This window comes from Tyto alba, unplaced genomic scaffold (genome assembly GCF_018691265.1).
Source record: "Tyto alba isolate M040663 unplaced genomic scaffold, T.alba_DEE_v4.0 Super-Scaffold_3, whole genome shotgun sequence".
NCBI classification, from domain to species: Eukaryota; Metazoa; Chordata; class Aves; order Strigiformes; family Tytonidae; genus Tyto; species Tyto alba.
Window position 1 is genome coordinate 11,885,172 of NW_024881304.1, and position 23,053 is coordinate 11,908,224.

The 23,053-nt window shown below is 46.5% G+C and overlaps 1 protein-coding gene across 5 annotated transcripts in view; it reads left to right on the forward strand.

Moving 5' to 3' along the window:
• SYNPR (synaptoporin) overlaps positions 1–23,053 on the forward strand; it is a 111,169-nt gene that overhangs the window by 43,606 nt on the left and 44,510 nt on the right. Inside the window, exons 2-3 of one of the 5 annotated variants that reach the window (XM_042799370.1) lie at positions 11,407–11,479; positions 12,465–12,612. The exons of 2 other annotated variants lie outside the window; for them this stretch is intronic. In XM_042799370.1, the coding sequence (XP_042655304.1) occupies positions 12,595–12,612 (18 nt within the window). In that variant the 5' untranslated portion in view covers positions 11,407–11,479; positions 12,465–12,594. Of the gene's footprint in view, positions 1–11,406; positions 11,480–12,464; positions 12,613–20,951; positions 21,763–23,053 lie in introns of those variants that run through there. 2 more of the 5 variants (XM_042799369.1, XM_009975486.3) reach the window with 2 other exon arrangements.

Consider the following 23,053-nt stretch of genomic DNA (forward strand, 5'->3'; position numbering starts at 1 on the left):
ATGAGCAAACCAGGCTCTGGGGGAGACCATTGCTTGCCACTGGGTCAGCATCATCTCTGTTGGTGGATCTGGATCTCCTTGCGATAAACTGCTCTGCACTTGATTGTCTCCATCCAGGGTTTAGGGAGTCAGAGCCAGCCCCAGCACATTGCCTGAGCTGCATATGGTGGTTTCAAAGCTTCTCTGCCTTTCCTGGGTCCAAATTTCAAGGTGGAGAAGAGGGAAAGGTTGCTGTGCTCTGTTTCTTCAACTAGCTAAAATCTTGAAGAGACAGTACCACTGCCTTGGCTTGGAATGGATAGTGATTGAACTCTGCCCTTCCAGGATAATCCAGCTCCAGAGAAACAAGGAAAACCATTGCAGAAGCAGCCAGAGATTTCTTCCAGCATGTGGATATTGGGCCATGCATGACATCTCGCATGGGAACTGAATTTCGCTCCCCAGCGTTAATTTGGGAACATGCTGTCAGCAGAAAGCTTTAGCTGGGGGCTTGGAAAACATGATACTCAGCTTTTAGAGGTTTGTTTTTTTTTTTTTTTTTTTTTTGTGGTGGCTTAAAAAGAAATGACTGTAATTAATTTTGCAGTGCCATGGTTATTTCAGAGGGCTGACTGAAATCATATCCCAGACCATAGGACATCCCACTCAGCATATAAAGCTGAGGGAATAAGAAGGAAGGCGGGACACATTCAAAATGATGGTGTTTCACTGTCCAAGTCACTGTTACACATGATGGAGCCCGGCTGTCCTGGATGGCTGAGCACCTGCCTGCCCAGGGGGAGTGGTGAATGGATTCCTTGTTTTGCTTTGCTTGTGTGCGTCGCTTTTGCTTTACTTATTAAACTGCCTTTATCTCAACCCACGAGTTCTGTCACCTTCACCCTTCGATGCTCTCCCCCATCCCACTGTGGGGCAGTGAGTGAGCGGCTGCGTGGGGCTGAGTTGTGGTTAAACCACAACACGTGCCATATGATTAATGGCCTGTTTCTCCCATCACCTGCCAGCACTTAATGGATGTAAAAGTGAGGTCAGAGTTTGATTTCTGTTTGATTTTGATGCATCTAGTTTTAGTTTGATTACCCCAAAGCTGAGTGCACTTGTTTTGACTCCCCTTAGGACCACTGTCTACAAAGACTCATTTAAGCCTGTGTCTGTTTGAAGTCATGTTCTGCAGAATATTACTGAATCTTGTCGCTGGTAATCCATATATGGAAGAGCCAGTAAGCTCTAGTTAGAAACAATGAAAAGAAAATATAATAAAATAGCGTAATACTACATGACTGGCTGAAAAAAATACAGGCTTAGAAATTTTTTTTCTTATTTCCTACTCTTTCCTTCTTGAGTTACAGTGAAGTATTTGCAGCTTGAATTAATCCAAAGCATGAGCCCTGGTGTCATGTCCTGTATGTGACCTGGCTGATAGGAACATTTCTAACCCTGTCCCAAATTGCCCAGTACGAACAGGAAGATATCATCTCCCAACTGGGTGTTAAAATCACAGTTCAGGTAAGAACCAGCAGCCCATTTATGAATGCAATTATTAGTCTTACCTAAAACTGGCAGGCTGGAAATGTAAAGATCTTTTCTGCATTAAAATGTCTTCAGGCAGTGGTAGAACTTTGCAGAGCTCTGTAAAACCTATTGTCTCTAGTGAAATCAGTCTCTTTGATCTCAGTCTCCATTTTATGTTTCTACGAAATTAAACAAAATATTTGAGAATTAAATAGTTATATTACAAATAAAGTGACTTTTTTTTCTCTTTCACATGGAACATGTTTTTATTAAAGCTGGCATTCCTGAATTTAAAAATACTTGCACGATAGAAGAGGAGAAAATTGGTTTGTTAATTATGTGGATTTGCAGCTGCAAGGTGATTCGCAGTTTTTAAATGTCACATCCGATATTCTTTAATATTATTTTTTTTTTTTCCCCCCCCCTCCTAACTGGTGAGATAACTCTTCCAAAATACTTGGCAGCTGGATGAGACAGAAGAAGTGAGCTGCAGGTGCGAGGCAGAGAGGCCATCGATGGGGGGCACGGGGAGAGCAGCCCACCGGCTGCTGCCCCGCCGCCCGCTCCCCGGGCCAGGGCGCAGAGCAGAGCGTGGCCTCTGCCGTCCCACCCTGTCCCCCGCACGGCCGCCCCGTCTGCCTCCCGAGGCTGCTGGCGAAGGGCACGGGCCCCAGCCCCCCGGAGCCAAGGCCCCAGCCCCCCGAGCCAAGGCCCCAGCCCCCCGGAGCCAGGGCCCCAGCCCCCCGGAGCCAAGGCCCCAGCCCCCGGAGCCAAGGCCCCAGCCCCCCGGAGCCAGGGCCCCAGCCCCCCGGAGCCAAGGCCCCAGCCCCCCGGAGCCAGGGCCCCAGCCCCCCGGAGCCAAGGCCCCAGCCCCCCGCCCTGGGGTGCAGCGCTGGCCGGGCGCCGGGAGAGGCGTTTTCTGGGGGCGCGGGAGCATCACGTAGGCGAGGGTGGGCGCAGTGAACCGCTGTGTGAAATGGCACCTGCACGCTCCCTCCACAAGCTCCTCCTGGATGGCCAGCGATGCCTAAATATTACATAAGCGTGCATTACACGTGTCGCGTTTAATATGATAATACATACAGCCGAATGCACACACGCAGAGGTTCAGGCATTAAATTGTTTGAAGACTCTTGTTTACCACTATTGATTCATGACAGTTCTGCTCTGATTTTAAATCCATCAGGGCCTTGGTGTTCTTTCGCTTTGATGGTTCATACTCCTCAGATAACAATTTGTATGTGTTTTATTTATAACCTTGTGACAGGACACAGTTTCACAGTAACAAAAAGGATGCTTTACACGTGAAATAATTAAATTGTCAAACGGCTTCTGAGCATGCACTGAAAAATTGTCTAAGCTAATTATGTGTTTATGGTTTTCATGAGAATTTGCATGTGCAAATCAGGTATTTTGTGGCACAACCCCCATATGAGTTACTGCAAATGCGTGCAGGCAGGTTTGGCAGGTATATTCGGGCTAGAGTCAAGAATTGCTATATGCTAAAAATCTGGAGGGTGGCTGAAACCAGGCTTAGTCTTGGTCATTAGCATTAGAGGAATGTTATCTTTGTAATGCTGCTTAAACATATTCTGGCTTAATTTCATTTTATGCAGGGATACTAGTATTTTGTGCTCTCCTTGATAGGGAGCTAGTCCTTTTATATTGTTTTTGAATTTATTACTCATATACATATACGGTTTATCACTTTTGATTCATAAGCTTTTTTTCCCTGAGTGGTCTGTAATTCAGAGTCAGCTTCTATGGAAAAATGAAGGGGTTTTTTGAGACTGGGCATGAGACATTGTCGCAGACCTGGAGATAAAGTGTAAGTTAAATGAGCCTAGCACAGTGCTCCAACACCACTGTACATGATAACCACAGTCACAGTTAGAGGGATGACCATGCAGCTGGTGAAAGAAATTTATCTAATAATTAGTATACTACTGCTGCTTTCCAGGAATTATTTGTTAGTAATTATTTGGGAAACGGGGACAGTATCTATTTTAGTGCTCTGCCCAAGTCTGTTTAAAGGAGATAACTGCATGCCAAATTGTTCAGTACACAGAAAGGAGTGAAGAAAGTTTATCTGCAAATCTAAATGTTGCTCAAGTTTTGCACAAACCCAGTGTAGCCTGTGGTGTGCACAGCCTCTTGGGGAGGCTGAGCCAGGTGCTGAGGGATGGAAGGAGGGAGCCGTGATTGATGAGCCGAGGAGGAGCCCAGCCACACCTGCAGTGAACTTGGGATTTGTGAACGTGAAATTAAATCACCAAGCCCTGAATGCCTAAGTCACTGCAGGTGAGTTTAGGTCAATCAGACTGAAAGTTTAAGAGACCATCATTAATCGCATCTGCAGAGTCTCATTCAGCCATTGCTTTTAAGGGAGGAAGGGAGAGGGAGCAGCAATTTTGACCAAGTGGCTGGTGCAGATGTAAGCTGAAAGGTGCTGTGCTCATGTAAGTCAGACCTACCTGGTCCTTGCTGTTGCCTTTCTCTGCAGCACAGATCCTGTGCAGAAATATGTGGGATAGGAATGAAAATGTGCCCAAGGCAAGCTAAAGTGACCAGTGAGTAAAGGGATCAAGAGATTTTAGGATAATTAAATTGTGCTGTGCAGTCTGACTGGGCTTTTTATATAGACAGCAGAAAAAGATAGGCTCCTTAAGGTATTTTAAGTGATGTCTTTGCTGAGAAAATATCTGGAGAAATGTGATTTTGTGTAAGGATCCTTTGGGGAGGTGTAGGAACAGCTTCACAAGTACAGCCTGGGGTGAGACTGTAGGGAGGGGAGTTTTGAGGAAAGGGTTTGGCTATGACATGGTGCTTTGTAGACTGGAAGTAACAAGTATTCTGCAAAGAAACCAAGTAAGTATGGGGCTACAGCAGACTGGGGTGGGGGGTTGCCTAATGGGGAGGTAAGAAAATCCTTCCTGCTTTACTTTGTGCTGGTTAGAATCCTTGGGAAGCATCCCACTTTGGGCTTCATCCTGAAAGGAAGAGATGATTGAGGAAACAGAATCTAGAAAGGTACAGTAAAAATGAGCTAAGAATAGAGACAGTGGGGAGGAAAGTTGTGGGACTAAGGCTGTTTACTGTCGCGAAGAGAAAGCTGCAAGGAGATGAGATCACTGTGTTTGAGTTCTCCTGGGCTGCTGCAGAAAGGAAGGGAATGGGCAGGTCTCTGTGTCTGTGGTGGTTGGGATGAGAAGAAGTAATATTAAGGGATATATAATTTTAAGATGAGGATGGAGAAGCACTGGGATAGGTTTGCCCTAGGAAGTTGGGGAGTTGCAGTCACTGAGGGTCAGAAGTTAGACAAACATCTGTCAGAAAACATAGAGATGACCCTGCCTCAGGCGGTGTGATGGGCTGCCTGGCCTCTGCTCTGAGGCTCGTTCCAACCCTCTTCTCTGTGATGACATGGAAAGCACGTTCTGCACAAAAATAAGTCAATGTGTTGCTGTTCCTCTCCAAGGAAGGAGATGCATGGTGTGTCCAGGAGAAATAGATATGGAATTAAAGTAGCTGTGGCAAGGGGCAAAATGGGACTCAGACCTGAAACCAATATAATTATTATTTCCTTCCTTCTCTTTAAATATTAATAATAGACTTTTTTTTTTTTTTTATGCTATCAAGATAGCCAGCATTATTCTATGCTGTTGCCTAAGCCATTAATGCACTGTGCTCTGAGTGATATTTTGCAGGCCTTTTTCTTCCCCTCTCAGAAGAGATTTTCTTATGAAGTGCCATTGTAGGCAGCGGAGCCGGGCGCTCAGGTACAATGCAGCGTGGTACTTTATGAACAAGTTCCTTGGGTTCTGGAACAAACAGTGACTTTCTGACGCAAGACTCCTTTGTGTCCCTATTCAACAGTAGGCAGCCCTGCAGGATGGCTGATCTTGATAAAGAAAAGCACACTGTGTGCACTGGGGAAATAAGAAGGAAAGGATTCGTGAGTGATTTGGAGTGGAATTCTAGGGGCCAGCATCCTTGTCCAAAGGAGCTGTTAGTACCAGGAACACTGCAGCAAAGTGCAGTAAAAAACTTATCAAGTGTATACCATCCAAAAACATCTAACAGCACAAGTGTGTCAAGTTTGGGATTTACGGTCGCTCCCGGCCCTCCTGAGGTGCAGCGAGCTGAGGTCTGGTAGCTGTAGCGGTGGCCGGTGGAGTTGCTCTCTGGGATGTAGAACCAGCTATAGGTGGGGTGGATGTGTCCTGCCTGTCCAGCTACAGGTCTTCTCATGGGCTGTGGTCATCAGCTTGAAATCAAAGCTGAAAAAAACCTGGAAGGTTTTTGCTGTTTGGAAGCTTTTTTTTTTTTTTTTTTTAATTAATTTGTTGAGATGCTTAGCATCAAACCTGGGCCGTGGAGTATCGGTGTGGCCCATAATTTCAGGTTTCTGTGATCAAAGCTTCCTGATGAGTAAAGCCTTTTTATCAACATCAGTGATGGAAAGCAAATAGGCTTTGTTATCTCTCTGCTGCAGAGGTTTTTCATATTGCCCTGTGCCCCCTGGATTACAAGAAGCTGGGGCTGGCCCTGGCTGGCAGTGTTGCTGCTGTGTTGGCAAGAGGCAACATCCCACACCTGGAGAACTTCCAATCTTAGTAAAGACTGTCAAAGTAAGGAAATGCAGGCTCTCGTTGGCTCATTAATGTCTGTGCTTGTTGCTTCTAAGTGGAAATATGTTGTGTGGCTTTTGCATATTAACAGGCTTTTGATATTGGACAGGATTGTGGAGAATTCAGTAGCTGCTTGAAAAATCATGGGTGTGTTTTTTTGTTTTTGTTTGTTTTGGTTTTTTTGTTTGTTTGTTTGTTTTTGTTGTGGTTTTTTTTTTTTTTTTCCCTCCTCCTTGTCTTGGATATGCTGAGGATAAACAGCTCTGCCCTCTAGTGCCGTTTGCCAAATCTGTTAAAACCGAATACATCAGCGATCCTGGGAACATGCCTTGTCTAGAGCATCCCTTGGAGCCTGCTGACCTGTGCCAGTCTGGGGCTGCTCTGGGCATCGTGCCGAGGGGGGGCTGGGAGCACCTGAAACCTGGCAGCTTCCAGGTAGGAGGGTTTTAGCCCCATCCCAGGCAGGGGAGCGTGGAACATGTTGGCATACCTTCTGCGCAGTAGCCGCAAGTTCATTTCTGTATTTTCACTTGAGCAACCCTGTCGAGTCTGATATTTGCTTTCCCATAATGTTTATTATGCCTTTGAGAGACATGTAGAAGAGCTAAATGATGAACAACCATTTCAGCAGCTTTGCTCTTTCAGCCCCATAAATAATGAATTCATCGGGGTGAGAAAACACATGCCCAGACTCAAACACATGCAGAGCCTTGCAGAAGAAAGGGAATAAGCACGGAAGCTTAAGATCCAAATGCAGAGCCCTGTGCCAGTAAAATAGGAACTGCTTTTTGGAGTGAGAAAGTGTCAGAGGGTGGGCATGGAGTTAAATGCCTCAAGAGGAGATAAGAAGCAATTAGGAACGCAGGGGAGTACCAGCACTGAGGTTTGAAGTGATAGGTTGTTACCTGGTTGGCTTTTGGAGAGGGCCATTAGTTCATACAAGATGTTTGTTTTATTGTCTGTAAGTCCTGTCTTTTAAGCATCAGCTGAAATAATTCAGTTGTGACTCAGCTTGAGTGGTGGCCGGCTCCCTGCGGCCTGACAAGATGTACAAATGTATCTTGAACTTGCTAGCCAGCTTTTACTTGATCAGACAGGATGGTGTGGTTTCAAGGAGTCTGCTTTTCTGGAAGTTTTGTAAAAGTAAATAAATAAATGAAACCTCCCAATTCCCACGCTGCCCCTGCTGAGAGTACTTGAAGAGGTAATGCATGTGCAACTTTCTATAGACACCAGAAAATCCACGCTGGAGCGGACTCAGAAGGCAGCTCCACGGAGCTTCCTTAGCCCCAGTGCTCACAAACAAGTTGCTGTGGCTGGAGGAGCGAGGGTTGTGCGGCGAGGCATTGCATCACGGAGCGTGCCGCTTCCAGGGCTAACGCGGGGGGAAGGGAAGAGCTGGTTTCTTCTGATTCATTGGCAATTAAAACGGGCAAGCACAGCGAGGCGAGGTCTGGTGTGTGCTGGCAGAGCGTGTCAGCGGAGCCCCGCAGACCCGAATCTAATCGGCTGAGATGCAGAGCTGCCAGTGCTAGCCAGGGGCTCGGGAGCCTGTTGGGATGTAATATTTCAGGCTTTTCTCTGCTCCAATGCGTTTTCCCCAATTTTTTAGCACTTGCCAGCTCCTGCCTTCAAAAAGGGGCCTGCCTGCTCTTTTGATGAAGGGATTGCATGCAGCTGGACAGCGATAGCCTCTGTCAGAGGCCGTGTCTCCTCTCTGGCCTGGCAAACCTGAGCTGCATTGGGAAGGCAAATGGGATAGAAGTGTTCAACTGGGTGAATTTAGGAGTGTTTTCCTGGCTGGAGAATAGCATCTTTGGGTTAACTCTGTGAATTACTTTTCTGGAAAAATATCAAGGCAAAATATACCGGTTTGCAATTAGTCCTTCAAACACAAGTGCTCCTGTAGAGCCAGTGAAGCACACAGGCAGCCCTTTGATTTATGAAACACTGAGACTTCAGTTCTCTGATCCATCTTAACTTGATTTGTCCTGATAAGAGTTTAGGGTATTTTTGTAAAGTTTGATCATCTGCTTATAGCCTTGTCTAAAATGTTTCACAAGTCAGCTCTCAAGATGATACTATCTTTTGTGGAGCTGGAAATATGTTTGTGAAGTGCTGGACAATTCAATTTGGAGGCACTTTACAGCTCAGCAGGTGGTGATGGGGGGGGGAAATTCATGCAGAGTTTAAAGATACTGAATTTCTGAGTTTAACTGGGGCTCACAGTTCTTATGCTGGCATTTAAACCATAACTACTTGACTATTGCATAAATAGGCCACGGATCTCCAGGCACTGATTGATTTTATTTTTTTTTTTTTTTTCCTCTTGAAACTCAGGCTGTCTATGACAACTCTTGCTTTGCTGTATTTTTCTCATTGATCTCTGAAGCAAGCGAAGCCTATAAGATCATGCTGTCTGAGCTCCTTTTTTCTCCCCATAGATTTTGAACTCGTTAGCCTGTCTTAACCAAAGATGACAAATGAAAGGGGGAGAAGGGAAAGGCAGACATTAGTAATTCCCAAATCTGGGAGAAGTTCAGCCAGAGCTTTCCCCCTTAACTGTCAGTTCCCTTCTCATCCCCCTTTATATAAATAGTTGGTGTAATGATGAAAGCTCAAATATGACTGCAAATAGGATGTAATTTTGCAGAGCATCATTCCTATGAGTGCTACAATCATTACAGACTGAAATAATGTAAGTAGAGACATAATAGTAAAGAGAGGAAAACGGAGCAGCATGAGCAAAACCAAGTTTTCAGCCAAGTTTTGGAAAGAAATGGAGAGGTTAATGAGTTGGAGCTCATCTAGATGGCAGCATCAGGCATTGCTTTTCCTACCAGGAGAGGTGATGTGTGTCTTGAGAATAAAAGAGAATTAAAAAGTTGCCCAATTAATGGGTGGGGGTGGAAGGAGCTACAGAAAAGGACTAAGAGTAGACTGAAACAATTGAGGTGTGGATTTGTATGTACTTAAGTTTATTCAGAATGAGCGCCTGATACTGGGCTGCTTTATCTGTCTAATCCCTTTCTGTCTTCATTTTTAAAATAATGTTTGGTTTGAGCAGTTTTCATCCTATTGCTGCTACAGAGTGGTCAGGAAGGGAGAACCAAATGTGATGACAGAGGGTTTGCCCCAGCCTGGAGACCAGCACCAAGACATGCCAGGGTTTGGGGCCATCAGCATGCCCACTCTGGCCCCATTGCCTCCTGGCTGGTGGGTTTAAATTTTAGCAGCTGGTTAGACTGAGCTGTGGCCTTGGTGTGAGCTCAGGGTGTGCCCCAGCTGTGTAGGCAGAGCCCTCCTGCTTGGCTGCAGTACCCCAGGCAGAGTGGACCACAGACACGGGTGGAAAAAGGGCAAATAGTCCCCAGCATCCTCAGGAACCAGAGGCACGTGTGTTTTGCAGGCTTGTTTATCCTCTGCCCTCTCCCAGGAGCACAAACCTGGAGCATTTCACGCCTCGGGGTGGCTGCAGCCTTTTGCCCCAGCTGTGGTGCCAAGCAGAGGATATTTTTCATACTGCCAGATCTGGCATTTGATGTAGGCAGCTCCTTTGCCCTTTTTTTTTTTTTTTTTGGTGAATCCTGGTCAAGGAAGCGAATAGAGCCAGCAGCTGTGTAATTAGTGGGAGCAGGTCCCTGCGTTTGCGTGGGGTATTTGATAGTGAGCCAGCGGTGCGTGCGGAGGTGCTCGCTCTGCCTTCGCGCCGCTGTGCCAGACGGAGACGTCGGTGAAGACAGACACAGGTGGGCTGCTTAGTGTGACAGAAAATAATTAGGAGAGCATTAGTTTTAGGTTGAAATAAATGGGTTGTCCAGCTGTAGCTGCTGTAGAGAGGAAGCTGAATGTTAATTAGATGCCACCAGTAATTATGGTGATTATGTATTTTTTGAGTGGCTGTTGGGAATAGCTCAATTCACATCCAGAGGGTAACATGAATGACATTTCTAATCTCTTTAAGGAAGAGGGAAGGTACTTTAAGGGGAAAAGGAACCCCAAGGGCAATTACAGTAAAACAAAGGTACAGTAGGATGCTAAGATCTGTAAATGTTTTGATGCTCAGGAAAAATGAGTGTTGGTTGAAGTAAGAGAAAATGTTTTGTATCTGGTGCAAAAAACTACATCCTGCTTTTCTACATAGAAAAACAGATGGTGACAGAGATGGGACCTCCACCTGTTTTTCTATCTCCTGGTGTATTTTCTCAACTGTGAGACAAGCAGTCCTCTTGAAAATAACTCTGAATTTATTTTGCTGACTTTCAGGCCTGTATGATGCTTCCTTTTGCCCCTTACACAAATAAACAATGATGATGCCAGTAAAATTAATGGGAACAGTGATCTTTGTAAGAGACTGTTACCTTATATTATTTGTAGACAGTCAATTTTAGTATTTAGACCAGAAACAATTTTACAGCCTTGTCCATACAAAGGGCTACTTTGAATCAGTTGTTTCATGCATATTTATGTAGGCATTGTGATAAAACAAGTGCCCACATGTGAATCTATTCAGGAATAGCTGTTGTGCTTTAAATTCCATTTTTCTTTCATTTTTTTTTTTTCAGTTGTAGATCAAACCTCTCACTTATACCCACTAGTTAAGGAGTGAACTCATTAGCATGCCACCCACTGTGTCTGATAACCTAACAAACACCTTCGATCTCAGACGGTCTCAGCTCAGATTCACTCTTAGCATTATTTGTCAAGATTATTTATAGAATAAATTTGCATAAATTCTCATCAAGCATGTACTGGACACCCAGACTTTTGTGTGATGTTTTACTGGAAATGGATGATTCAGACCCAGTAGATGAGAACTTGCATGCACTGTGCAAGAGTGTCTTCCATGCAAACCCACTAAGTGCTTATGGGGGTTCTTCATTTCTAGAAATAATAACAAACACTTGAGTATTATACAAATGAAAATGTGCAAAAGCCGAAGGACAATGAGCTAATTTGCACAGAAACCTCTGATGGCTGAACAAGGACAGTCTTCTGTGATTCACAGGGAAGGTCCACCTGAAGCACTTGTGTGGCTGCCTAACACAGAACTTAAAAAATTAAATCATACATTTAGGTTGAAAAAGACCCTTAAGATCCTTGAGTCCAACTGTTAACCGAACACTGCCATGTCTGCCCCTAAGCACCATGTCTACACTTCTAAATACCTCCAGGGATGGTGACTCAACCACTTCCCTGGGCAGCCTGTTCCAGTGCTTGATAACCCTTTCAGTGAAGATGCATCATTCCCCTTCGTTCACAGGGGAAACACAGTACCTCACCACCTGACCTTTCTGAAGCTGATGTTTGGAAGACCCCTGCTGATGATGATTCAGGTAAGATATTACCTTGGTTTTGGATCAGCTCTGTTAATTGCTCTCAGGGGCATGACTGATTTTCCTGAGCACTGGAACCACCAAGATACCCTCATGATTGCTGGTGTGTCTCAGGCAGAACTAAAAAGATATCCAGCATAGTGGCATAGCCACCTTTTTGGTCTTGCATTCCACTGCTCAGGCATTGATTGGAGGTGTGTAATTTTTCACCAAATGGCCAACCTCTTACCTTCCTCCAGCTTCTTTCTCCATGTGGAGGTTCTTCGGTGGTCCCTGGTCTTGTCACATGGGATCACCTACTTCTTTGGGTGTAGCTAGAAGTGCACCCATCACAGGGCCAAAGGGCAAGTGTCCCGCATCATGAGATGGATGTGTGCAGTCAATTCCTGTCCCTTGCACCCAGGCACGTGGGCATGTCTGTCCCATTTGTTTTGCTCCAATAATGGATGTAGTTGAATGGCAGGGGAAGTATTGCAGATCTGAGGGAGATGGAGCAGTGGGGATTGATTGCTGCATCAGAGAGTTGCCCCACATCTGGGAACAAGCCTTGGGCTAACAGCTGGCTGAATACTTTTGGTGGGTTGGATGCATCCAGGGCAACATGATTTGCCAAAGGAAAAGCTCCCCTCCCAACTGCAAACAAAACAGTCCTTGCATTCCTTAATTACTTCCATCTAGGAAAGTTGATGGCCTCTTTGATTCAACTATGTTAAATGAAAAGTAGGTGACAAGATTAACTCTTTGCTTTTGCTTCCAGAATCCCACTACTAATTAGACGTTATTGAATCAGGAATGCACTTTTCCCCCCCCTTTTTTTTTTTTCCTCTGGCCAGCCAGTCAGTTGAAAAATATTTTTACCCTTTCATCTGTAGTACTTAAATTTGGGGAAGAGTGAGACCCTGCATGCAGACCACTGTGCAAATTTGAAAGTTGGACTGGCCTTGATTTACTCAGTGCTTATGCAGCCTGTGCTCTCCTCTTCCAGATTCCTCCTGAAAGATCTGCCGCTGGTTGATGGGAAGTCATTAAAATACATTGTGCCACATTGGGAGGAGCACAGGATGGCCTGGGACTCTTGTCCCTCTTCTTTGATGATGAAGAGTTGACAAGTCTAAATGGATACAGCACAAGCAGTTGAGTCTGGGAGAGATGGAGGAAGATCAGGAGCCCCTGGCAGAGTTTGAGACTTTGAAGAATCAGTCCCAAAGGATGTTCATCTAGATATTAAGGCCTGTGTTTATAAGACCGGTTGCTCTGCCATGCTCTCCTTGAGGACCTGGCTGAGCATCCAAAGTGGGCGTATACACTGTCACCTTCAGCAGAGGCAGGCTGGCTCATGCCATCCTATGTGTTCTGGTGCTCTGAGCTTCTCCACATGCTGTGCCATCAACATCACTTGTTCCTATAGGAGTTTTTGGTGTCCCTGTGTCTGGCAGCTTCGGTTTTCCTTGTTTGCCCTTTACTCTTCTCCCTTCATCCTGTATTTAGACACAGGGATAGTTCTCAGTCACGCTAATGCTTCAGCTCTGATACATTGGTGCTTCCCTCCTTCATCCTTTCTATGTCTGGCACAGATGTGGAGGCTGTGGGCTCTGCTCACTGGTCAGGGGCTGGAAATTCCATGACAGAGCCGTCACCAGGGGTAATTTTGGCTATAACACAGTTTCCCTGGGTCCGCGGAGCTTTCTAGGTGAGGAGATCCATCAGCCTGCAGGTTCATTTGCCCTAACACTGTGGGTGAGAAAATGAGCGCTGGGTCAAGCCATGTTTATTTTAAATCTGAGGGGCTGCCAAGAACTGTGTCAGCCAAGGCCACCCGGCAGGTCCTGCTGGCCCCAGGGGTGTCCTCCTGCAGTGTGGCTGGCTGCAAGCCGTGAGTAGCACCTCCTGGGCGGCAGTTGAGTCTCCGTCCCTGGGGACACCAGGGCTCTCCAGGCTGGCCTTGCTGGGAGCTCTCCTGGTTTTCCAGTGAGTGCTGCGGTGCTGCTTGGCAGCCTGGGCGATAGCATGAACTGTTTGCTATCCTTTTGTCTCCAACAGTAAAGCAAATAATGTGACTGAGGGAGGAAGGAGTAATGGAGCTCAGGGAGGAGCTATGTTCCCACAGAGGGTGGCACTGAGCACACTTAGGTGCTCACAGTGCACACAGGGGGGTTTTTTAACCCCGGGATCCCTCTTGAGTGCTGGTAAGGGTGTCTCAGGCACGCATGGGAAGCAATGGTTTCCATATGGCTGCAATGCGTCATGCTGTGGCTGATCCCTCCTTGCTGTGGAGTGGAAAAGAAAGTAAGGAATTTCTTGTGCACAGTTTTTTAAGCTCCAGAACAGGTTCAGCTGCATTCAGAGACCTGGCCCTGGCTCTCTGCTGGCATGGGAACCTCGAGCCCTTGCTCTTCAACACCACTTTGAGAAATGTGTTCCCCCTCTTCCTCGCCAACTCTCAGCAGTTTCTGTGCGTGCCCACCAGAGAGCAACCCCGGCACAGGGTTGTTGTCTCCTGAGATGGGGATGGTAGGTGTGGGTGTGAGCCAAATCTATCATCCCTTCCTCTTTCAGCCCTACCACCTCGTCCCAAACCTGAGCTGAACAGTGAGTTTGGCCCCACCGTGTCCTGGGCAAGAGGAGCATCCTGCTGGGCAGGGAGGATGGGCTGCTGCGTGAAGCCCTGGCAAGAGACCCTGCAGCAACTCCACTGCCTTCTCCAGGGAAGGACCACAGAAGGTGTTAGCAAGGAGCATCTGTCCAACGCACAGGGAGCAAGTAGGGGTTCAGACAGAGCTTACAAAATGTGGATGCATGAAAATCCGGTGCTTCATGCAGTCTCCCAAGTAAGTGTACAGGCAAATGGTGCTCATCTCACAGAATCATTTAGACTGGAAAAGACCCTTCAGATCATTGAGTGCAGCAGGTATCTCAGTGGATATCTTTGGTGCTTGAACACGTAGTTGGGTGTCTCAGTGTGGTTTTGTATGTAAGATACCCTCCCAGTGCTTGGTGTTTGGGGAGGGAAGAAACTTATGCTTTTTCATGCATCCACAGACTGCGAGTGTCAGCTGCACTTTAGTGCTGGCACGAGGTCCCAGGGTGGGCAGTCGCAGCTGGGCTTGGAGGTAGGGATCAGCTATGCAACATCAGATAACTTACCTGAGCTGCTTGTGCCAGGAGGGAGAGATGGTCAGGATTTATCTTGTCTGAGGCAGACACGCAGTGCAGGGGGGCCGAATTGCCTGTTGGAAGGACCCATCCCTCTCCTCTGTGCTCTGCCTGAGCCGGAGGAGCCGCGTTCATGTGCCTGTGGTGGGTGCAACGGTCCGCGGCACTGCTGAGCCGCAGCCCCAGTACTTGCAGAAATGGGCTTTGAAAGAAAGCTGAGGGAAGAAACAACTGCTTGCTATTTTTATCCTTGCACCAGCCTCCGGGGATTTCGATTGACAGGATTAGTTATGAAGCCAATATTATGAGTTCAACTATGAGTGAAATAACACAACTTCTGTGGGAAGCAGAGTAAAAGAGGCAATTATACAGTAGTTTAATAACAGTGCTCTGCTGACTGGGTAGTTGAAAACTTAGAGTTGACAGTAATTATGTTTTTTCATTCTTCATGTTAAATAGCTATAAAAATTACAATAGAAATTAATCTGATTCTCTTTTATTCCATTCTGTTTTCATCATCCAGTCCATGCCCATTTGGCCTTCAGATTATTATTGTATATGTTTTTAGTGTCTGGTATTTCAGGCATGCAGAAACAGGACCTAATGTTGAAAAATGCAGAAAGTGCTAAGAATAAGGGGTGGCAGTAACACTCTTCTGAACATCAGAAATCCAAGGGATGCTTGGATGGACAGTGAGGGCTTTCCAATTTGACTCACCCTGAATAACAGCTGGACTTCTAACCACAGGACTTACTCCAAATCATTTAAAATTACAGTAGAAATGAGATGTTGGAAATTAAGCACTCTTGCCTGTCTGTTACTGTAATGCACCACACATAGATAAGCTGTGAGGAGGGAGATGCTGTGGTGCAGCATTCTGTATGCTCGCTGCCCTCGCCTCCCTTGTGGGATGGGAGTCGATGTGGGGATCTGGTGTTGGGCTTTGTTCCCACCTTGGGCACTGTGCTGGGATGGCAGCATGAGTGGTGGCAGGTATTTGTCAGCGGGACTGGTACTAATTCAGGCAAGAACTTGCGCAATCCCTCAAGTCGGCAGAGCGTCTTCTCTTCCCAATCTTTGCTGCTCCTCTGCAGCCCCACGGTGCTGCGATGTGTGCCAGCAGGCTGGGGCTCTACAGGCATCTCATCTCCCTGCTGTTTACACCCCAAGTGATGCTTACTTGTCAGCTGTCCTCCTTTCAAGCACTGTCCTTTTCTTTTTTGCGTCTAGACAGCAGTAAGTTTTCTCTTTATGACATGAAAACTTGAATTACTTCAGCAACTGTGTATTTCCAAACTTGCAGGGTAAAACTTGATGAGCCAGCAGATATGTGGCATTTCGGCTGCTTATGATCATCGCTTGAAAGCACTATGCAGCACAAAGGAAAGAGCTCTCGGGCTGCTTCTCATCATTGAAAGCTCGGGATGGGGTATTTGCTTGGAGGCTGAAAGTATTTTTCCTCTTGCTCTCCTTTATAATGTAAAAGAACCAGGTATGACAAATGATATCCTAGTTCTGATGTTGTGATGGGGATTGAGGGTGAGCTTGTGTTTTGCAGCTCTACTGTCTGGTGGGATCTCTGACACATGCAGTAAGTACGCTCTGCAGCAGCACGCTTGACCTCACAGCAGAGCACGTCTCTTATTTTATTTCTTTTCCTGTGCTGTGGCAGGAACGTTGCAGTTCAACTTCACACTTGTGTTTTAGTTTTAAGCCACTCTGGCAATGACCAGACCCGTTAGCAGGGCAGAGGCCACCTCCAGGTATGCTCCTACCCCATTTGCTTCCACTGCTCAACAGAAATATGCTGTGCTTTTGGCAGATGCAAATGGTCCAGATGGTACTGGAAAACGTGCAAATGAAAGATTTGATTCCAGCCCTTCTTCACTTTAATAAAATCCTGTTCATATCTCTGGAAGAACCTTTTTTTTCCAGGGGCTTTTAAAAATGCATTCCTCCTCCTTTCTCCTACCCTTAACTCTGAGCTTGTGACCTTCAGCTCATTCCTGTGTCATTGGAAGGTGTGCTGCTCATCATTGCAGTCTGCCATCCAATGCACGTGCTTTCCAGCACGTCAGTCTGGTGCTGAGATCATAGTCTGTAAAAACTGGATATAATCCATGAATCAGGGTATCCACCTGTCTCTGTGGTGGGGCCAGCTGCCAGGTTTGGGCCGGATGGTCAAGGTAGTGAGCAGTTCATGGGGTCTCAGCACCCAGGCGTGCACTGGTGTGGTGCAGACCTTCAGCGCGTGGTGAGAGGAAGATTCCATCTTGCCCTGGGTTCCCACTGTTCCCAGTGTAACTGCAGCAGGGGCAGCATGTGGCTCGAAATGCTCAGTGCTGCTCTTGGGCTTTGCCTACTGCCCAGGTAGGCAATGTCCTTCTGCAAAGCCATGGTAGAAGAGCAGGGAGGCTGAAAGTAGTCACCCTCTGGGGGTGGCCCAACCCCTGGAGGGGCACTACCTGGACCTGAATTTGGCTTGGGAGGATGAGAGAGAGGCGAGCTGTCATCTGCTCCATTAACTCCATCTGGAATGGCATGCATGCTCCCAGTCGTGTGCTGTGCTGATGCTCATACAGTGCCCGAGTCACCACCTTGCATTAGCTTAGTCCACCACATTTCCTTGTTACAAAATTAGATCCATTTTGCAAATTGCTCCTGCACTAGTAATTGAACTGAAAGGTGTTTTTTTGTTGTTGGTTTGTTTTTCTTTTTTTTTTCTTTTTTTCACTGGAGTAAATCAGGAATAAGTCAACAGAATCAAGCCCTTAGTGCTTTCAGCAACATGCTCATTTAAATTGGATGCAAGAGGGTGTCTGTGTTTACATTTGGCCTGCCAAGAATCTCTGTTTCAGAAACTGGCTTACATAATATGTCAAAATTGGTTTACTCATTAGCATTGCAAACTGCGTGAAACAAGCCGCAGATTGATAAACTCGCAGCAATATTTGCATCCAGAGCCGAATGGCACAGGGGGAGGGGAGGTTCATTAGGAAACGTTCCATTTCCACAAGAAAAACAAATGGTTTCCAGTTATATATCTCAGACTTTGTTAATTTTCTGTCTTCCCAAATGTAAATAAAGATTGAGAGGGAAATGTGAAAATCCCTGTTGGCAAACAGGCAGCCCATCTTAATATTTCCTGGGCTGATGGGTTATTTGCAGCAGTGGCTCCAGGCTGGCTGATTCTCCCTTCTCCGGCCAGGGCTGCAGCCCCTCTGCCAGCCTCCAGCCTGCTCACACGGCTGCTGCTGCCCTGATTGATGTTTTCTCTACAGCACGGGTAGGATGGAGGCTCTGATGAGATTCGTTAGCTCCTCCACACGTGGGGTGGGCATAGATGTAGTACCACAGTCCAAAGGGCCCGTGGTGGTGCCGCCTGCTCCTGCCTTAGCCTGGCCAGGATGAGCGTGGGTGCAGCAGAGCTGAGGACCTTGATGCTGAAAAAACTCCAGCCCAGATCCTCCACGGCAAGACCAATAAAACTTCCTCTTTACTGTCCAGTATGGGATTTTATAGGCATCTGTAAATCTGCACGCACACCTGCAAGCATGAAACAGGGCTCCTGGGGTAACATAAGCAAGTATCTCAAGAGTAAAGTGACACAGCAGTGAGAGGGTCTGAGTGTAACCAGTGCTTTTGGGCTCCCACTATGTTGGCTGTAGGTACCCTGGGGTGGGCTGGGGGCTGTGGGAAGGCACAGCAAGGCACGGTGGGGAGCCAGAAGAGCAGCCCTGTCTCACGCTGCCTTTGTGCAGTTGCCTCCCGTGATTACTGCTGTACCAGGGGAGGAGAACTCTCTCCCCAGGCTGCAGCCCTTTTAGCTGTGTTGGCCATGAAACCTCCTACAGGCAGGGATTAAATCTCTTCAGACCCTGAGTGATGTGGCAAAGCTGGCGGAAATCTGCCACAAAATCTGTACAGCTTTTCAGTAGTATCTAAAGGAGTTTGGTGCTTAAATCCCCTGAAGCTTTTTAGTTTGCTTTGAAACTCCCAACTTTAAAGTGAAAAGCGGAAAGCTCTGATACAGCACAGAGAGAGACGTGTCATAACAGCGCTGGCATTGGCAGCAGCTGTTTTTATGCTTGGTGATGCTGAGTGCCCCGTCCAGTATTTCAGACGAATTTTTGAAAGGAGTCTAATAAAGCTGAAAAAAGCACCAGCCTGCAGGGTTCGCCGCAGCCTGACAAGTGTTTTGCCTTGTCAGCAAACACCAACACATCTGCTTTCAGCAATGTTAGACCTGATCCACAGCATTCATGGCGTGTCACTGGTTTGGGAAAAAAAAAAAAGCAGGTTTTGATCTCCTTATTTTGTGGAGTCTGTGTTGCAGTGTTGTTTGAAGGAGCTACGCAACAGGACAGATCGTTGACTGCTGCAACCCGTCGTGCTCTAGCTAAAACTGCATCCTCCACCCCCACATCCCACACAGGTGCCCACATGGGCATATATTTTAGAGGGCTGAGACATGGAAGCTCCCAGGGTTGCCTCTGAAAAACTCTTTTAATGGACGTTTTTCAAAGTTTTTAGAAGACTTCAGTGAGTTTAAGTAACAGCAGTTGTTAGATGTGGGAAGGGAAAATAAAATTATCTCACTGGAAAATGAAAATGAGAGGTGTTTGCATTTCACTTACTGTCACACCTTGCAGAAAGAGGCTGGTCACCATGAGATACAGCAAGTTTCAGTGCCAGCTGGAGAGCTGAATGCAATGAAAAAGGCCGGGAGCAATGAGATGTATCAGCTGGGGAGCTCAGGCAAGCTGAGCATCTTCCTGCCATGCTCCACCAATGTGTGACAACAACCCAGGAACCCACAGGCTGGAGAAGAGCTCTTCCAGGGCTGTGGGGGAGCCAGCATCACCCTTTGTGCTGATGCAGTGGGTGGTAAGTTTTGTGTGGTCCAAAAGTCACTTTTGCCCATTGCTGGCTCTTGGTTCATGTTCCTCTTTGGGTCTGTGTTCTTCCTATAAAACCTCCTCCACGCCTTGTCTGGGCTGCTCGGTCTTTTCTAGAGGTGGCAGGGAAGGAGGAGTGAGATGTGTGAGCCCTGTCCTCGGGGAGGAAGGCTTGTTGGCCAGTGCTAACCAGGCGAATGCTGAGACACTGCTGCAGCCTGCATGGCGTGAGCGCGGCTGCAGAGAGCAGTTCCTGCGTGGATAAAGGGCTGCTCGCAGTACCGTGGGAGGCAAATGCTAGCCAGCTCTGCAGCCCAGAGGCGCCGAGTTGTTTAGCCTTTGTGGCTGGGACTCGGGCAGTGTGCACGGTAGCTGACAAATGCTTCCACGTACGTTAAAATGCACCGAGCAGCAGAGCAGTGCTTCAGCCTGGAGAACTCTCTCAGCACCACTATGTCTCCTCATTACGGCGTCAGCTGGCATCAGGCTGTATCTGCTGGAAACGTGGGGCCACATCATCAGCAGTGACATCTGTCAGTGTGGCAATGCGGCTCCTGCTCGTGGGAAAGGGGCCTGGAGGTTCAGGGCTCATAAAGGGCTGTTGGAGTCTCCTCTGTGCCTGGATTGCACTAGAAGTGCAAGCCCCAAAAAGATACATTGAATTATCAGATTAATTCAGTCTCCTTGGTTTTGTCTTCAGCATTTTCCCTGTGAATTCCAGCTCTTCCTGCACAATGTAAATCCCAAGCTGCTGGGGAAAAGCAATTGTGTTGGGGTTTTGCTGAGTAGAGAACTATTGTCACCCAGCAGATGTTTCTGTGTACCAGCAAGTAACTTCTGTCTCCAAATAGAAGAAAGTTCACCTTGTGTCTCATTTAAGTCACATGTATTTGAAAATATTTGATGCAGTGTGTAGAAAAGAGGGCAAAACAGTGATAAACGCAGGGCTGATAAATAAATAGCACAGAGCGTGATTCACGGTCTCAGATGGGCTGGTGGTGCCGGAGGCTCACGGGGTAAGCGCAGAGCCGGGTGCCTTGCAGAGAGGGATCCGTGGATCCATTTTGTGCTCTTAACGTGCTGAAGTCCTGAACGCTGAGCAGAGACACGGGGCCAGCCTGAGACCCCTCTCGTGAGGAGGTTTGCAGGGACGGGAGCGTGCGGTTTGTGTCTTTGTACAGCTGCCAGGGGGAAGCAAGCGTGGCGTCTTTCCAAAGAAGTGACATGCATTTGCCACCGATGTGTCCCATTCGCAGGCAGGTGCCTGTATGTTGGAGGCAACAAGCTTACCTCCTGCTACCTTCTCCTCCTCCTCCTGCCAACACACACAAGGGCACAGCAAAGGTTTTGTTTTGGTCAATTAATAGCACAGAAATTTTCCCTTTTCTGTGCAAGGGAACCCATGGGCTTCCTGTAGGTTTTCTCTGGTACACAGAAAGGTGCAAAAGCTCAAGTTCCAAGAAGATGCTTTGGAGGTCCGGTCCTGTGCGAGTACAGGAGGAGGTCAATGCACCTGAAAGCATGGGAGACCTGAGAGGTCTTCTCCCCTTTCTGGATGGGCTTCTTGCTGTAGCTGTGGGGCTGTTTCCTGAGATGCAGTGAAAGGCATCTCAAAATACAACAGAGAGTCCAAAAAGCCCCCAAATCCAGCAGTGAAGAAGCACTGCTCCGATGACAGTGTCAGAGCTTCGGAGGATCTTTAAGCTTCATGCAAGTTTAGCCCAGAACTGTAAACTGTTTGTCCTCCAGAGCACACACAAGGACTAAAGTGATGCTGCGTGAGCGGTGGGGAGGAAGGGGCTGCATCTCCCAGCCCGCTGTGGTGGTACCTGCACCACAACAAAGCCATCAGCCTCTCACCGAGGGAAAAGTATTCACTTTCTCTACTTAGGCTGTGTGTAGTCATTGTCTAATAATATGAGCATTTTGCCATCCCTCTGCAAATAAGGCTGAGGCTGCTGCCTGATTGGTATATCATCTCACTTTCGGCATTGATTTTCTTGCTCTCCTTATTTGCTTCATAAAAAGCGAGGCAAGGAGCTGGTGCTCGCTCGCTCCCTTTCCCTCCCTCCCTCCCTCCCTCCCTCTCTCTCTCTCTCTCTCTCTCTCTCCCTCCTGTGAGAAGCTTTTGGGAGCCTTTATTTTTAGTATGAGACAAACCTTGCTTTATTTCAGGAGACGCAAGTTGGATTATAAATCCTTTTGTAAATGTGTATGGTGATATTTGCTCCGGTAAGTTACATGCATCTCTATTTTTTTGTGTAACTGTACTGTTTGGGGGTGAAGTGGGGTTTTACAGGAATCGTGAAGCCCACAAAATTGGTTTTAGGTTTGATTTCTTTGTACTCTCATGCTGAGCCCAACTGTTCCATGGTTTTTAGATATGTTGAAATATTTTCAGTTTTTGTTTTGCTTTGCAGAGGGGGGTGCCTGCTTTGAAAACTTGTTTTGCACTTAATTTTACATCAGAAATGTGGAAAGTGAGGATTAAAGGAAAAAGGAATTCTGATTTATCATGTTCCTCCTGGCATTATAAATCAAATATGCCTCAAAATTATGCAGCGATATTTGATATAAAATAAATCAGTTAGAGCTATTTAATATTGATCAAGCTGAAGTATGAATATCTAACTGCATATTACCTTAGAAGGATCAATCTAAAGTATGACAGGTTGGCAGCAACATGCTCCTCATCAAAATGTATTAATAAAATGAAGAAAATCTTTAAAGTAATTAAGAAAATAGCTTGCTTTTCAGAGTGTAACATCATTAATACAGGTCAATAGACTGTTGCTCTGACTTTCTGCTCCCTGCCTCTGCTTTGTACAGCAGAGCAACCTCATTCCTCAGCGCTCTCAGCTAACTTGGAGACCTCTTTGTTACCTGTAAATTACAGCAAGATGCAGTTATTTATCTGTCCCTGTCATAGCTCCTAGTGTGCTTTCCAGGCAGTACAAGACAGTTATTGTAATAGTAAGGCTAAGGAAAACAAGATATGTAGCTGAAATACTTTTGGACTACATAATAAATACTTGAATTTGCAGCATTATATTGATTAATTTATTGGCACTTTGATTCTTTCATACTTGAATCACATCCATGGGAGTCGACTGCTTTGGTGTTTCAGAAGCCTTTGAAAACTCCAGCTGTAGCACAAGCTGGAGCTGCTGTGAGAACATGTTTGCGTATATACCTGCTTGGAAACTCAACATATTAGACCCAGAATAATCTGGGTCTAATGATTCCAGTGTATGCTTATAGATGTATGAAGTGTACTTTAATAAGATGTTAGAGGACTGTAACTGGAGAAGGTAAGGATGTTGTGCTTGCCAGTCCAAGCTAAACTCTTCCAGAGAGAAATTTCAGATTGCCAATAACTGCTTAGTCATTTGGACCAGTTAATTGCTCCTTTTTTTTTTTTTTTTTTTTTTTTTTTTTTTTTTTTTTTTTTTTCCCAGAAGGGAATAGTTGCACTTGCCTGAAGAGCAGCTGAAGGGAATATTTTGTGGTGTGCTCCTCTGCA